The sequence below is a fragment of the Penicillium bovifimosum genome (assembly GCF_028826915.1).
Source record: "Penicillium bovifimosum strain IBT 22155 chromosome Unknown utg000003l_segment0_segment0, whole genome shotgun sequence".
In the NCBI taxonomy this organism is placed as follows: Eukaryota; Fungi; Ascomycota; class Eurotiomycetes; order Eurotiales; family Aspergillaceae; genus Penicillium; species Penicillium bovifimosum.
Window position 1 is genome coordinate 588,111 of NW_026622712.1, and position 15,753 is coordinate 603,863.

The 15,753-nt window shown below is 51.5% G+C and overlaps 5 protein-coding genes across 5 annotated transcripts; 3 read left to right on the forward strand and 2 right to left on the reverse strand.

The window, feature by feature from the left end:
• Positions 1–314: 314 nt before the first annotated feature.
• N7515_003279 (sorting nexin-4) lies at positions 315–1,906 on the reverse strand (the record flags this gene model as incomplete). The annotated part of the gene is made up of 2 exons (XM_056664023.1): positions 315–1,505; positions 1,616–1,906. 2 exons carry the CDS (start codon positions 1,904–1,906, stop codon positions 315–317), a joined length of 1,482 nt encoding a protein of 493 aa, XP_056523080.1.
• A 464-nt stretch (positions 1,907–2,370) lies between these two features.
• On the reverse strand, positions 2,371–4,947 carry kexB (kexin kexB; the record flags this gene model as incomplete). The annotated part of the gene is made up of 2 exons (XM_056664024.1): positions 2,371–3,142; positions 3,197–4,947. 2 exons carry the CDS (start codon positions 4,945–4,947, stop codon positions 2,371–2,373), a joined length of 2,523 nt encoding a protein of 840 aa, XP_056523081.1.
• Positions 4,948–6,589: 1,642 nt separating this feature from the next.
• Positions 6,590–7,817, forward strand: N7515_003281 (aldo/keto reductase; the record flags this gene model as incomplete). The annotated part of the gene is made up of 4 exons (XM_056664025.1): positions 6,590–6,603; positions 6,684–6,834; positions 6,888–7,247; positions 7,311–7,817. 4 exons carry the CDS (start codon positions 6,590–6,592, stop codon positions 7,815–7,817), a joined length of 1,032 nt encoding a protein of 343 aa, XP_056523082.1.
• A 1,446-nt stretch (positions 7,818–9,263) lies between these two features.
• N7515_003282 (uncharacterized protein) lies at positions 9,264–13,539 on the forward strand (the record flags this gene model as incomplete). The annotated part of the gene is made up of 5 exons (XM_056664026.1): positions 9,264–10,584; positions 10,661–11,937; positions 11,991–12,116; positions 12,169–12,329; positions 12,402–13,539. The coding sequence occupies 5 exons, from the start codon at positions 9,264–9,266 to the stop codon at positions 13,537–13,539; spliced, it is 4,023 nt and encodes a 1,340-aa protein (XP_056523083.1).
• A 740-nt stretch (positions 13,540–14,279) lies between these two features.
• trr1 (thioredoxin-disulfide reductase TRR1) lies at positions 14,280–15,462 on the forward strand (the record flags this gene model as incomplete). Its single annotated transcript, XM_056664027.1, has 3 exons — positions 14,280–14,301; positions 14,372–15,271; positions 15,332–15,462. 3 exons carry the CDS (start codon positions 14,280–14,282, stop codon positions 15,460–15,462), a joined length of 1,053 nt encoding a protein of 350 aa, XP_056523084.1.
• Between the last annotated feature and the right edge of the window lie 291 nt (positions 15,463–15,753).

Below are 15,753 nucleotides of genomic sequence, written 5' to 3' on the forward strand. Positions count from 1 at the left end.
TAGGTGCCGGCCTAAACCTACGTCAACAATCATTGGCCGCCTCCAAATACGTGATAGACTTTTCGGTAGTCTTTTTGTGGTTAAGTCCTTTAGATATTGTTCGATACTATGTTTAGAGTCTGCAAGGAGGTAGACGGCCGGGGAATATAGGGAATAGGTTATGAGCCCGTTTCAGGGCTGCATAGTATCGAACAAAGCGTTATAATGGTATTGCATTTGCGGGTATGAAACGCGGAATAAGCTAGCAAAACGAAGACATAAACTGCTACAGATTCGGTGCAGACAATGACCCAAAACCTAAGAAAGCGATGTTCCTAGACAGCTCCGATGGCAGCTGCATCAGAGTCATGTCCCGGCTCACCCTCACCCTCCATCTCCGCTACAAACCGCTCCCACGTCGAAAGCACGCCTTGGTAGAACTGAATGTGGGCATCAGCGAGAGAGCCAAGCCCATCGCGGAACTCGACCGCCTTAATGCGTTCAAAGTCTGCGACTTCGCGGATGACCTCTTCGTCGAACATCTCAGATGTAGTCTTCGCAGACTCCACTTCGCGGGTCAATTCATCGATGCGGAGCTCAAGCTTCCGGACGCGCTCACGGCGTGACTGCTCATGATCGACACCGCGCATGTCTTCCATTTTCGACCGGATGAATGATGCTGGGGATGAGGTGAGCGGGTTTGAGGCGTAATAAGCAGCTGGGTTGGCAGCGAGAGAGTCACGCTCTGCCACCGCTTTATTGCGGTAGTCGACCAAGGCCTCGAAATCGAGTTGTTTTTGCTCCCGGGTCTTTAGCAGAGACTTGAGGGACATGATGTAGGACTCGCTATCGCGCAGCGCACCCAGGTAATTTTGATCGGTGTGATCTTTCAGATTGTGCAAGCCGCGCGCGGTCTCTTCCACCGAAGCTGCAAAGACCTGTAGTGGCATCTCGACGGCAGGCTCTAAGGGGACCAGCTTGCGGAATTGCGCTGCAAGCTCGGCATAATCCGTCTCCAGATCAGATTCACGACGTGCCACTCGAGCCACGGTTTTCTCGACATGCGATAGATCTTCGTCCAGCTTATCAGCCTTCTCTCGCACCTCGATGAACCGCCTGTCCGGTTTGTGCACCTTCGAGAAGGCATTAACGACGGAATCAGTGAAGTTATCAAAGATCCCAGCCGCCGCGCCATCCGACCCGTTATTCGTCGACACCCGCGTTGAGTGCAGGCGCATGTGCGCGTTCCAATCAGGTGATTCCAAGAAGATTGTGAGAAGAGGGGCCCGTCGAAGCACCGGGTGAAGCGCCAGCCGTTTCAAGAAGCGGTGCAACGACCAGGCTCGTCGCGTTGTGAACTCCGGCCCAAACCGATCTCCCCGCACGTACTCCATCTTGTGCTTATCCGGGAGCGGCGGCACCGCACATGCTGGGTATTCGCGATAGAGCGTCTTGTAAAGGAAGTAGAAGTCGGTAAAGCGTCGGCGAACACTAAAATCCGGCTTTTGGAATGATTTGAAGTCGGTCTAGAATGTGTCAGTCAGGATCTGTGAGGGTATACAGATGTCGAGCATGTCTAGGCAGCAGTTGCCGTTCTAGTTCTCCCACGGTACAGGCAAGGAAGGGAAGCCCATACATGTGTGGTAACCAGATACGAGATATATGCATCTTTCGTCCCGTCATTTTCTTTGAGTGGAGAATCGACGCGGCACTCCAGGACGCCATCGCCTATGCCTGCCAGGTCGACGGCGTCGGCTAGCGGGCCGGCCTGGGGCTCTTCTTGGGCGGAGCTCATTCTCCGCTTGCCATTGGTGTCGTGCTCAATTTCTGGTTCAGCCTCATCAGTGCCTGCGGTGGTTGGTCGTGAGATGTCGCTATCTGGGTCGTGCTTCCAGGAGACACTGTCAAAGTCGTCATGTTGATCCATAGCGGGGGATGTCTTGGCCGTGATCCGACTTGGTATGGGAGCCCAGTTATGTCAATAAATCAGTATTTGCAGGGACAATAAGCAAGGAATAAAAGGCTACAGGGAATGGGAGGAGAATGTTTGGGAGGTTGGAGCTGAAGCCTGAGGTTGATGATCGCCGTACCCCAAGGCGGAGTTCCCGACCCGAAACGTCGTCATCGAATCAAAAATAGCACATGTTTGTTTCTGCTGTGTACGCAGTAAGGCTGTAAGACTTCGAATATTGATTCTTCTAGATATTTTGACATTTACTCATAAAATTTTCGTATGCACAGAACGCTTTTGAATTCTTGGCAAATGGTAGATATACAAACAGACCCAGTATCGCCGTCTATTCCCAGTAAGGATGCTTCTTGGTTCACCCAAGTGAATATAGCATATTGACAACACCAAAGCAAGATGCAAAACAGTGTATGGACACTAGATTAAGGCTTTCCCTGAGGTCCATCATGAGATCCATCTTCACTGCGTCTCTCAGTGTTGGCCCCATCACGGTATGGTTCATCATCATCACTGAACATTTCCTCGTCACTCTCACCAGCGAATGCATTATACAGTTCACCACCGCGACGTTGTGTTCGACCAGTTGCTCCAGTCATTGGTTGCATTTCGTCCTCATCTTCAATCATTTCAAACTCGTAGTCATCATGAGCAGTGGTGCGACGACGCTGGAGTCGCTGCAACTGGAAGTAGACACCCAGTGCAATGAAGAACACGACGATCATAGCGAAGGATGCATATATCCAGATCTGCGTGCGCTTCGAAGCACCAAAGGTGGGAAGGTAGGAGGATATGTAGCCTGCTTCGGAGGGGGAAGGAGACGGAGCTTCACTGCCAGTAGTAGGGGCTGGCTTCTGATCTTCGACCGGCTCCGTGGGCTTGGTAGCCTCTCCTGGCTGTGTAGGATTCGGAGCAGTTGACTGCGGTTTTGCGTTCACGGGTCGGTCGTGGTGGTCATCCGAGTTGGCAGGGGCCTCAGTCTTTGTAGGAGCCGCCGTCACGCTAGTTGTGGCTACATGCGCATCCTCATAAGGGTGATCATCATCATGCTCCTCGGGGAGGGGGTGAAGCTTTTGCTTGGTGCCGTCGGCGGCCTCTCCCCAAAGATTAAGTCGCCAATCAGTGAATGTGCCGGAGTGATCATTGACATCAGTGTCTTTCACGATGATCGACCATTCGCCAACAGGCGATTCACCCCTGGGGTTGAGTTAGCAAGGCATAAATTATCAAGTGAAGAGGGACAACACATACCAATGGGCAACAGACATGAAGGTCCAATCCACATACCCAACCGCCATATTGTCTTTTTCGCGGGAGACACTCAGGTAGCTAATAACTCCAGCAGGACTGCGCAGCTCAACGCTAATATCGCCACGGCGGGTATGATTGACATTCATCGTCACAGTAACGTGTTCGAGTCGGGCAATGTTGGCCTTTTGCATCTGTTCTGTTGTGACTGTGTATTTGCTCAGCAAACCCTTATCGCCCTGAGGGATGGCTTGATGCACCCGCAGCCACGGCGAGTATAGCCAAGCTTGTGGCTTCACCAGATCCCAGGTCTTAGCAAGCTGCACCAGAGTATAAGTATCAACCTTTCCAAATCCCCAGTCATGGCTGAACTTGCGGCCAGAGGGCAAATTCTGCCAGCTGCCGTCGTCCTCGCTCACGGGGACTGCGGTCTCCACCATCAAATACTGCAGATCACGCCAAGTGAGCTCCGGGCGCACGCTGAGCGCGAGCGCGACGCTGCCTGCAGCCAGAGGACCAGCTGCAGAAGTACCACCATGCCCAGAGAAGCACTTGTTAACACCCACGTCAGTGGTGTGGATCGAATCACCCGAGCCACTACTGTAAGCGACCACGAGTTGGGCCGAGCATGACTCTGAGTATGTCGGGTGGTTCCCTTCGCGGTCAATGGCGCCGACCGTGATACTGTAGATACTGTTGGTGTAGCCATCGAAGTTGCAGTTGTCCCCAAAAGTCGCACCGTTACCGGCGGCAAAGACGTAGATTGAGCCCTTGCCTCCTCTGCCCTTCTGCACACCGTTGGTCATGGCACGCTTGATCAGGATTCCAGGCGCATCCATCGTGGCGCCGTCGTCAATCGGACCCCACGAACATGAATATATATCGTTCTTCTGGTAGGCAAAGTTGATAGCCGCTGCTTCGTCGACATCATCGATGGGCTTAGACAAGATGCGGATTCCGGCTATCTTGCTGTCGTACGCGACGCCTACACCACAAACATCGTTCTTCGCCGCCGCAATCTCGCCGCAGCATCGGGTACCATGGTTATCGTCAGGTAGCAGAGGGCGTGGCTCCGGGGTTCCTTCATTGAAATCCCAAGAGCCCTCTGGAAGGTAGTTGGGCTTGAGATCGTTGCTATCCATGTCCAGTCCATCGTCAACAACTGCCGTAGCAACACCCTTGCCGGTTATACCCTCCAGCCACAATCCCGTCACATTGAGATCGTGTCCCGGATTCAATGTGTTAAGAATGTGCCACTGCTCTCTGAATATCGGGTCACTGATCCCCAGAGTAGACATAGCCTTTTTCTGGAATGCAGCAGCCTGCGCATCTTCCCACCTCTTATCCAATGGTTCATACGGCACCGAGACCGGCGGGAGTCGCTTTTGCAACCGTTGCCTTGCCGGAGCAATCTTATGAGACCACAGGATTTTGTCTAGAGGGTCGTCTGTCCTGCGCGACGCGATGTCTCCGTCGGATCGCCGCCGGAGCTTTCTCTTGGTCCGTAGGTCAGTTAACAAGGCATCGAACTGGCCTGTCTGTTCCCGCGGCAGCGAGAAAGTATGGTGACCATCCAGTTGGCCAATTTGGCCCTCATGGCGAGCGCCTAGGACCTGTGCGATGTGGGAGGGAGATGCGGTATCGTCGAGGTGGAGGGCGAAGAAGTCGCGGGTTTCTTGGGAGCGAGGGTGTAGGCCTGCAGACACTGCGCCTGCAAGACCCAATGTGGCGGCGATGCCACCGACGATGCGCATAATGAGGAGTCAATCGGAGGAAGGGAGAAGGGAGGGCGATTCTCGCGATCGGATTCGAGGTAGCTAGCAGGCGGGTGCCATCGACGGTTCCGGACCGATGAATGGCGACTCGACGAATGGGTGGTAGAAGTGAGAGCGTAGTAAACAGGCGCTGAATAAAGATGTGAATATTTTCAAGGCAATAGTTGTTATGAAGAAGTCGTAATAATGAGAGACACAGAGTTTCAAGCAAAATAGGAGGATCGTCAGAGGCCACCCACACCAGATCCCTATGCAGATGTCTATTGGCCTCTACTTCGCACGTCCTTGGGGATATACTGTAGGCTTCCCACAAGGGTCTTTTCTTTATTCCTGCAAGTATCAAAGAAATTTATTCAGGTCACGGGTTTCTCCTGATTATTTGCCGAGGTAGCCCCGGAGGAAATTGGCTTGAGCTTATGTGTATGAGGCCTTAGCAGAGCTGTGGGATCTACGTCAGTCATGTCAACGGTTGAAGATGTCCAGTTCCTAACAACGTACAAAATACGATTTCACTGATGAAACATCGGTGTAGTATAAGGGAATTTGACTGCAACTGCGTGAGCGTTGACTCCGAAGTAATGTACGAAGTATTTTGATCAAGACATTTCCTACAGTACACAGTAGAATCAATACTCTACTGTGTAAACTCGCCACGAGTCCTTGCATAAGTCATCCATTCCTTGGCATTTCCTTTTAGGTCTGGCCCTGACGCTGCTTTAGCCCCTGCGTATAATTAGTCACATATTGTGTGGTACTGGACGTATATCAGACTGATATGTACGCACTTGCTGTGGACCACGCCTGCCAAATAAACAGTAAACAGTAAATAGTACTGCGTAAATAGTCTCGTACTTCAGAGAGTAATGGATTTTGAAGTACTCTGTACAAGTAGATCGATCACTTAATACTCAAGATGTATGTAGATATGCTGGTCTACATCCCATGATCCCAGGGGAGTCACAATACTGCCGCCGGACCGGGCAGAGACGTTTTATGCTTAAATCGTATACATCGCAGATTCCAGAACATCAATTGCTTTTTCTTGTCCGTGTCTGAGCAGCCATTGTATCTATGACTTCATCTAGCACAAAATTTATCTATATATTCATGGCCTATCTCGAACAAAGAACAATACGTACCAATACCGGCCGCTTGGTCTAAGTATTCCGTCCCGTCTCGCAGAAGCCGACCACTCTTCAATCTCAAATCAAATTCTGTAAATCTGCCAGCTGGTGGATCAAGAGGGTCTGAGGGTGCGTTAGTCTTTAACTCCGCTATAATTTAGAGCCCTTGATTAACTCCGTTGCAGAGCATGTGGTCGGCAGTATTAGGTCCCTGAACAAGCAGGGGAACAGTGAGCTCAATTGGTAGTTCAGACTCCTCGTTCGCCGCATCTGTGCAGGTTGTTGGAGCTTTCGTTCCAGCATGATGGATCGTCCGGAGTTACCAGTTAACTCCGTCCTTAATGTCTCCGGCTTGCCATCACTAACACCAGGAGAAAATAGTGTGGGATAAGGATAAAGGGGCCTGACGCCCTCATCTTCACTCCGAGATTGTCTTTCTCTGCGTGTTTCATGGTCCTTGAAGCCGCTTTTTTAATTCAGTACTCAATCGGCGGACAATGGAATACGCACGGTACGTTCCTCCGTATTCACCTTGATTCAAATGTTATTCAAGGATATGTAAAATTGCTGACCAGCGGTGATACGACACAGACTGGGAGATTCGGGCCTCAAGGTCTCAAAGGTGATACTGGGTGCCATGTCATTCGGCGCTCCAGAATGGCAGGGCTGGGTACTGAATGAGGAAGAATCTCTTCCGCTTATCGAATATGCCTACCAGAAAGGCATCAGAACATGGGATACTGTAAGAAGCGAATGCGGGAGCAAAACACAAGTGTTCTAACCAAATCTTATCAGGCCGATATGTACTCCTACGGCAAGTCGGAAGAAATCGTGGGAAAGGCCTTGAAGAAATACAACATCCCTCGTTCCCGAGTGGTAATCTTAACCAAATGTTACTTTGGTGTAGATGATTCGGGGAACTTTCCACCTCCTCTCTCGACAGGGAGAACGAACGAAGGCGAGTTCTTGAACCGCGTTGGTCTTTCTCGCAGACACATCTTAGAAGCCGTTGATGCCAGTGTCGAGCGACTGGGGACTTACATTGACGTGCTTCAAATCCACCGACTTGATCGTGAGACACCACGCGAGGAGATAATGAGGGCGCTGAATGACGTGGTTGAGAGCGGCAAGGTCCGATACATCGGTGCTAGTTCGGTATACTTCAACCTCCCTTAACAACCCTAGACAAACACCAACTAACACCATTCTTTGTTATAGATGGCCGCATGGGAATTCCAAACTCTACAAAACATCGCCGCCCGCAATGGCTGGCACAAGTTCATCTCCATGCAGAACTACCACAATCTCATTGCCCGCGAAGAAGAACGCGAAATGATCCCTTACTGCCTTGACAGCGGCGTATCTCTTATCCCCTGGTCTCCTGTCGCACGTGGAGCCCTCGCCAGACCTTGGGATTCTCGCTCTAGCTTGCGCGAGACAACTGATATCGGAATGAGTATGCTCATTCGTAACCGCGAGTCCGAGGCCGACAAGGCTATTATCGACCGTGTGGAAGAATTGGCTGGAAAGAAGGGAATCAGTATGGCGCAAGTTGCTATCGCTTGGTCATTGAGTCACCCCAGCATGTACCCTATTGTCGGGTTGAACTCTAAGGCTCGCATCGATGAGGCTGTTGCTAGTGTCCATATTAAGTTGACCCCGGAGGATATTCAGTACCTGGAGGAACCTTATGTTCCTAAAACTATTCATCCCGGGGAACGATAAAATTCGGGACGAGGAAAGCCATATGAATGTGATGGGTATTTGCTCGTATACTAATAGCTTACTTGAAATGATCATATTCCATTTGAGGCTCTGCGTTCATGATAGGTTTGACTGGCTTAGCTACTGCAATGCTTACCATGAGCATGGTCAAACCTCAGTACAGGCCTACAAAGCCCAAAGCCCAACCTGTCCCATTGCAGAGGTCTAGGCATAAGATCACTGGGTCAAAAACCAAGAATTGACAGTATCAAGTAACCAAAGGGCCGGGTTCAAGGAGGTAACCGAAGCCCGAAGTGTAGGTAAGACACCGTAAGAGTCCCGCAATGAGACACACACGTGCATACTGAGGCATTGACCGAGGATGACGCAGAGCATAATAGTTTCTATTATAATAAAGAACAAAGACGTTGCAAGTAGGGCGCTATGAGCCACATGCACAGGAGGATGAACTTCAAGCGGTCGATTTGGCGATGTAGTCACCGTAAACTCGCCACGAGTCCTTGCATAAGTCATCCATTCCTTGGCATCCCATTTTAGGTCTGGGCCTGACGCTGCTTTAGCCCCTGCGTATAATTAGTCACATATTGTGTGGTATTGGACGTATATCAGACTGATATGTACGCACTTGCTGTGGACCACGCCTGCCAAATAAACAGTAAACAGTAAATAGTACTGCGTAAATAGTCTCGTACTTCAGAGAGTAATGGATTTTGAAGTACTCTGTACAAGTAGATCGATTACTTAATACTCAAGATGTATGTAGATATGATGGTGGCACTAGATCCGGAGTCAATATCTAACAATAGTTCATTCCAACCGCCGGACCAGAGACGTTTTATGCTTAAATTGTATACTTCAAAGATTCCAGAACATCAATTTCTTTTTCTTGTCCGTGTCTTACACTCATACATGAATATCAATTATTGGTCTCCAGGTTAGGTCGCACCTTGCAACTACCCTTCGTATGACAATATTGGCCCCGCGCGAAGGCTGGGGGTAACCAGCCACCGGGATATCGGATGTATAGACCTTGCCTTGTTTTGCCGTTGGGTTTTTATTAAATCTTCGCTCTCCTTTCACCTCATCTTCTGCTTCATCGTCGAACCTGTTCGCCTTCATACGGTATACCCAACTTCCCTGTCACCGCCGCGTTGGTCGTATAAACAACCCCCGCCCAACCTGCCTGCTGCCAAATCAGCTTGGGCCATGGTGTGGCGATCCTGCGTCAGGTACCAAATAAAGTCACTCGAAACCGTCCCAACTATTCCGAAAAGAAAAAGTGATCGCGTACAGGAATTGACCTGAGTGCTTAAATTGCTTTTGAGGCCGACATCAACGGTATTTCTCTCAGCTTGATTCGCAATTGCGCATACTTGGGCCTTGGCACCTACCTACGCATGCCCCGACAGCCATCGTTTCGAGACCGGGTGTTGATATATAACCATCATGGCCACCGTGACAATGCGCGAATCGCCCGACATGGCAAATGGCAGCCCCAACCCACACGTTGCCAACGGAGCGCAACGAGCCCCCGGAAAGCGCAATCGCAAACAAGTCGATCCTTCTGAAGCAGCACACTATGATAATGAGACACAATATGACAACTCGAAGACACGTCACAATAGCGGGAGAGATGCCCAGTCGGGGCAAATAGGCAGGTCGTTCTCAGCCAGAGCCCGAGACCAGCCCGAGAGCGACTTGAATTATAGCACCCATCAGTCTGCTCTCCTATCGAGCCCAGAGCTATCGGAAGAATCTACAACACCCAGAGGTCTTCCCACAGAGCCATATTTTTCCCAACCCAGCGAAGCCATGCCAGAGATCCATGTTTCCTCGCCAACATCTGCGCCGGGTGTCTCTTCGCCCCCGACACGGTCCAACACCACACGTTCTGTCTCAGCCAGTGACTCGCGACGAGATTGGGCATCAGACAGGTCGCCTCTGCAAAAATTGGAAGTCACTTTGACCGGAATCAGCAAGGAAGAGAAACGGGCACGAGTACAAGAGGCTGAAAGGAAAGCCCGAGAGCGAATCGCGCGCAAAAAGGCTGAGCAAGAGAAGGCCGAGTTGAAGGCGGCATTGGCTCGTGAAGCATCCGCACAGCAGGCGCAGCCAGAAAGCCACCAACCATCCGATGCAGCCAGAAAGAACGAGCGGAGGGATATTCCTGTTGAGGATGGCATGCGAAACGGGAATGGGGCCATACCACCACAACGGCAACCAGGAGGCACGACTGTGCGTCAAAGCAAGACAAGTCCAATCAATTCTCAATTCCCAGCTATTCGGCGCCCCGAAGATCCTCAATATGCACGTGCGGAGACTGCTATTCCATCATCAGCCAAGATGGGCAGTGTGCCGCGGCGGTCTGTTACAGTGAGCGGACCTGCAGCGAAACCAGGAGCTCCCGGCAAGATCAGTCACAGTCGCTCTGTGTCTCAAGCAGGCCCTCGACAGGTGCCAGCCTCCGCCTTACGGGCAGAGACAACCGACGAGCTCCTAACAGCACCCCGAGAGCCCCAGGATAGTCCTGAATCACAGGCCAAGCCTAAGAAACAATCCGTTTCCTTCAATATTCCGCCACCTACGCCTCCGCCCATCTTTGAGTGGAGGAATGCGCAGCCTGCTCGGCTTGGGGCTGCCGACTTTGACTTCCAACAACTTGATATGGAACGCAGCAAAGCTTGGTGGGAAGGTGGTGGTTCCAAAGACCGCAGGAAGAGCAGAGCTCTGCCTAAGAACTACAAATCCCCTGCTCAGAAGTCGACAGGTAAGACTCCGCCTCAGATTTCAAGATATTCATCTCTCTTGTTATGAAACGTGGAACAGATACTAATAATCAGCAGGCGTGACTGAGCACAAGAATTTCCAGCCTCGCCTCTTTTTGCGATGTGGTCCTTTGCTGCGATACACAGGTATCAAGCGGGTCAGCGTTGATGGAACCGGTGATGTCATTTACAAAGACATATGGCGAGGGTCTATCATGATAGTAACCAAAGATTCACGCTCCTCCTATGACATCCCACCCACGCTGAGACTATTCTCTCAACCGATGGATCTTCTCCCTCCTCCGCCGGCGGAGATCAGCCATGAAGATGGAATGCAATTGGCTCCTGAATATGTCGACCCGACAGCCGGGCTCATGAAAGTTGGTCGCGACGGCCGACCTCTTTACGTTAAGCCAGTTGAACACGTTGAGGAGCAGGTCGACCTGTCATTTGTGGAGAATGATGATGGTATTTACGAGCTCTCCCCCAGCATGATCGACTACACCAGCGAAGGCATCAAACAGCCCATGCCTTCAAATCGAATGCATGCCATCGATGGCGAGACAGCAGGTCTGCGTCGAGACATTCCAGGAGCCCGTCTGTACGCCGATTCCGCAAGAGACGTCACCTTCTGGAGATTCAACCTGGAGATTGAACTAGGCACAACGCAGCAGCGAATCGCCTATCGGATCAATCAGGGCCCCGCCTTGGGATTCTGGGTGCCCGCAGCCGGGGAGGCGATGAACATCATGTTCCACACTGGAAACGGCTTCAGTCCCTCTGCGGACTCTGATAAAGTCTGCGGGCCTGACCCGCTCTGGCGGGACATCCTGAATGAGCACCAGACTCGTCCGTTCCATGTGATGATTGGTGGAGGCGATCAAATCTTCAACGACTCGGTCATCACAGAGTCAACATTCTTCCAGGAATGGCTCAGAATAAAAAACGCCGCTGAGAGATATGGGACACCATTTACACCGGAGTTCCGTGCTGAGTTGGAACAGTTCTACCTCGAGCGCTATGCTGCATGGTTCTCGCAGGGTCTCTTTTCATTGGCGAACTCCCAGATCCCCATGGTCAATATTTGGAATGATCATGAAATCTTCGAAGGCTTTGGTTCTTACCACGATGATTTCATGCAGACTTCTGTTATCTCCGGACTTGGCAAAATTGCCTTCAAGTATTATTTGCTATTCCAGCACCATAGCGTCCCCGACGAAACCGAGATGGACGAACCCAGTTGGCTACTCGGTGCTCAACCAGGTCCATATATTGAACAGAAGAGCCGGAATCTGTTCATGTCCCTTGGTCACGGTGTTTCATTCCTAGGACTTGACTGCCGCACTGAGAGAAGGGTATGTCATCTCCAATTTCTTGACTTACCAACTACGCTAACACTGTTTTACAGAGCAACGAGGTTCTCAGCGAAGAAACCTGCGACTTGTTGTGGGACCGCTGCCATAGGGAGATTATGAAAGGAGAGACAAAGCATTTGATTGTGCTTTCGAGCGTTCCCGTTGCATACCCCCGAGTGGTACGTGATCTTTACTGCTTTCAGCGAGGCCCAAAGCTAACTTCGACCACAGGCAATGCTCCGCAAGTTTACGAATAGCCGCAAATCACTCGGCAAGGCTACAGTTGCCGATGACCACTGGGCTGGCAAGCACCTGAAGTCTGAAAGAACGTGGTTGGTAGAGGATCTCCAGGACCTGGCTGCGGAGAAGTCCGTTCGTGTGACAATACTCAGGTAGGCCCAGACAATTTGCCCAAGGGCAACCCCAATCTAGCAGAGAATACGAAGACTAACTTGATTGCTCAGTGGTGATGTTCATATGGCCGCAATTGGACAGTTCTATTCGAACCCCAAGCTGGATATCGCCAAGGACCACGACTATCGATACATGCCGAACGTCATTTCCTCTGCTATTGCAAACATCCCGGAGTCCGATATTGTTGCCGATATGCTCAACAAGCGGAATACGGTCCATCATATGGACTCGAACACAGACGAGGATGCCATCCCAGTCTTTGCCCAGGATGTGAATGGCAGGCCCCGAAACAACAAACGCTTGCTACCTCGCCGGAACTGGTGTTCAATCCGTGAATACAAGCCTGGATCTACTCCGCCTGATACGCCGGATTCAGAGGTGACAGAAGTCCCAGAACCTCGGCCGAATAAGTTGCAGCGAACATTGTCGCTGGGACGAGGCGACAAGGGCTCTACTGGCAAACCCGGGATCCTCAGACGCCTTTCCACCCGTGGACCACCCCCAACACGGACCATGAGTTTCAACCGAGGCGACGAGGTTGCTTTCACACGACGTGCAAGCGTTGATGGGCCAGTTCAGCCCCGCGAGAATGGGGATAGCTATTTCCCAGGAGCTGGCGCCGGCACCGCTCCGCGGCCCGGTGTTTACCGGCGACCAACGAATCTCAGCCGGAAAGCAGCCAAAAGAGCTGCCAAGGGCGACGAAGGCGCAGGCACCTTTATCAACCTCGACGGCGGACTCGCTATCACCCTCAACGTAGAGATCAGCCCACAAGATCCGTCGGGTGTTACCGCACCCTACAAACTGCTCGTGCCAGCACTGTACTATGATGGGACTGAATATGATCCGCCCCCAACACAGATTGTCAAGGGCTGGAGAAAGTTCCTACCCCGTCGCAAGACGAATGACGGGGACCCCATCCACACGCTGAAGCCGAAGAAGGATTCAGTGATGACGACGAACAAGGCGATTACGAAGACCACGATCTTATCAATAATACCCGCGCGAACGCCGCAACTAGCCAGCATCAACAACCACAACCACACTACGAGGGATATCCGGGAAGTGAGGACGAGGATTCAGAGAGTGAGGTCCCACAACGACTACCACCACACATGGTCTCTGGACACGATTATTCGCCCGGTCCTGAGGAGCCTAGCCGTCCACGAAAGAAGTGGTTCGGGGTGATCTAATGTGCCTCATTTGAGATTCATGTTAAGCTGTGACTTTTGGCTTTTTTTTTCTTTTTGCATTCTCATGTTTTGTATGTATTGTTTGGATTGTGTGCTGGTTAAAATATTCCCCTAATTTCAGCGAGTATTGAACATTGGATATGAAGATGCATCATATCAATACCAAGTGAAGGTGTGAGTGAGGTACAACCGTACAACACAGTATGTGAAAAGAGTTTCGGGCAGGGCCGCAGGAGCGCCTCCCGAGATCAGCACGTGATACAATAACATTACGTTAGCACTTAGCGGTCTCGACCATCCACGTGACCAAATGCTTAGAAAGCCTCTAAGGAGATTCAGCGGCAAATGGGCCTAAACAAGAAATTATCTCTAAGCTCGCTGGTCTAGAAATTTCGGAAAGACAAAGAATTCAATCGTATCTACCAGTTTAGGGTCCAGTGCCTCTGTTATCATCGTGTTTATCAATCTCCCATCACCTAATCTTTTTTCGGTCCCCCACTCCCCCTCCGGAAAAAAGATATTATATTGCTCCTCCTCTCTCTTCCCTCTTCTCCCTCGCTTTTAAAGAATACCTTCAAGCTGTTTTCCTCCGCTTTTCGCCGTTTTCCCTCCTTACGGTCCATCGGATTAACCGCCGCTGCGGCTACTACAGTCCATTCACAATCCCCTCCCTCGGCTTCAGTCTTCTCTAAACTTCCGACGCCATCGCGCGTCAATTGCACAAATACCGCCAGAATGGTGCACTCCAAAGTAGTCAGTAAGTGGTTTCCTCAAACTACCCCGATTGCGCCAATATCAGAAGTTCTAACCGCATTTTACCCCCACAGTTATCGGCTCCGGCCCTGGTGCCCACACAGCCGCCATCTATCTCTCCCGCGCCGAGCTCCAGCCCGTTCTCTATGAGGGCATGCTCGCCAACGGCACCGCAGCCGGCGGCCAGCTCACAACCACCACCGACGTGGAGAACTTCCCAGGCTTCCCCAAGGGCATCGGCGGTGCCGAGCTAATGGAGAACATGCGCGCCCAGTCCGAGCGCTTCGGCACCGAGATCATCACCGAGACGATCTCCAGACTCGACCTCTCCTCCCGCCCCTTCAGGATGTGGACCGAGTGGAACGACGACGAAGGCAGCGAGCCCGTCCGCACCGCGGATGCCGTCATTATCGCCACAGGCGCCAACGCCCGCCGCCTCAACCTGCCCGGCGAGGAGACCTTCTGGCAGAACGGAATCAGCGCCTGTGCCGTCTGCGACGGCGCCGTGCCCATCTTCCGCAATAAGCCTCTTTACGTCATTGGCGGCGGTGACTCTGCCGCCGAGGAGGCCATGTTCCTCGCCAAGTACGGTAGCAGCGTTACTGTTCTCGTTCGTAAGGACAAGCTGCGTGCTTCCAAGGTCATGGCCGAGCGTCTGCTCAATCACCCCAAGTGCAAGGTCCGCTTCAACACCGTTGCTACTGAGGTTCTCGGCGAGAATAAGCCTAACGGCCTCATGACACACCTCCGTGTCAAGGACGTTGTTTCTAACAAGGAGGAGGTCGTGGAGGCTAATGGTCTTTTCTACGCTGTTGGCCATGACCCCGCCAATGCCCTCGTCAAGGGCCAGGTCCAGCTCGATGATGAAGGTTACATCGTTACCCAACCTGGTACTAGCTACACCAACGTCCCGGGTGTCTTCGCCTGCGGTGATGTCCAGGATAAGCGTTACCGCCAGGCTATCACCAGTGCAGGTATGTTCATTCCTGAATACCTCTCATTGTGACTGCAGTTTGCTGACTATTTCAAACCAGGATCCGGTTGTATCGCCGCTCTCGAAGCTGAGAAGTACCTCGCTGAGGCCGAGACTCACGAACAGCCCGCTGTCGAGACTAAGCGTCCTACTGATGGCCCTGCCGAGTACAAGTCCAACCCTTTGCTATAGACGCATTTAGATGCATGTTCGCTTCTTCCGACTTCTCATTTCCCATCATGATACATGAAACTTGCTTTTCGGTTCGTGTATCGAGAATTATACACTTCTAGACTGACATTTGCTATGCGATATCTGCTTCCTTTACATATTTTCAGCGGGATTCTTCCCGCCTTTCTTTTTTTTCTGTTTCTGGTCCTTTTGGCCCTCGTGTTGATTTGTCTGCTTCCATGGGATTCCTGCACTCATAGAGATAGATAGAGTGATGAAATGACGAACACCCCATCTTATATCGATTGTTAC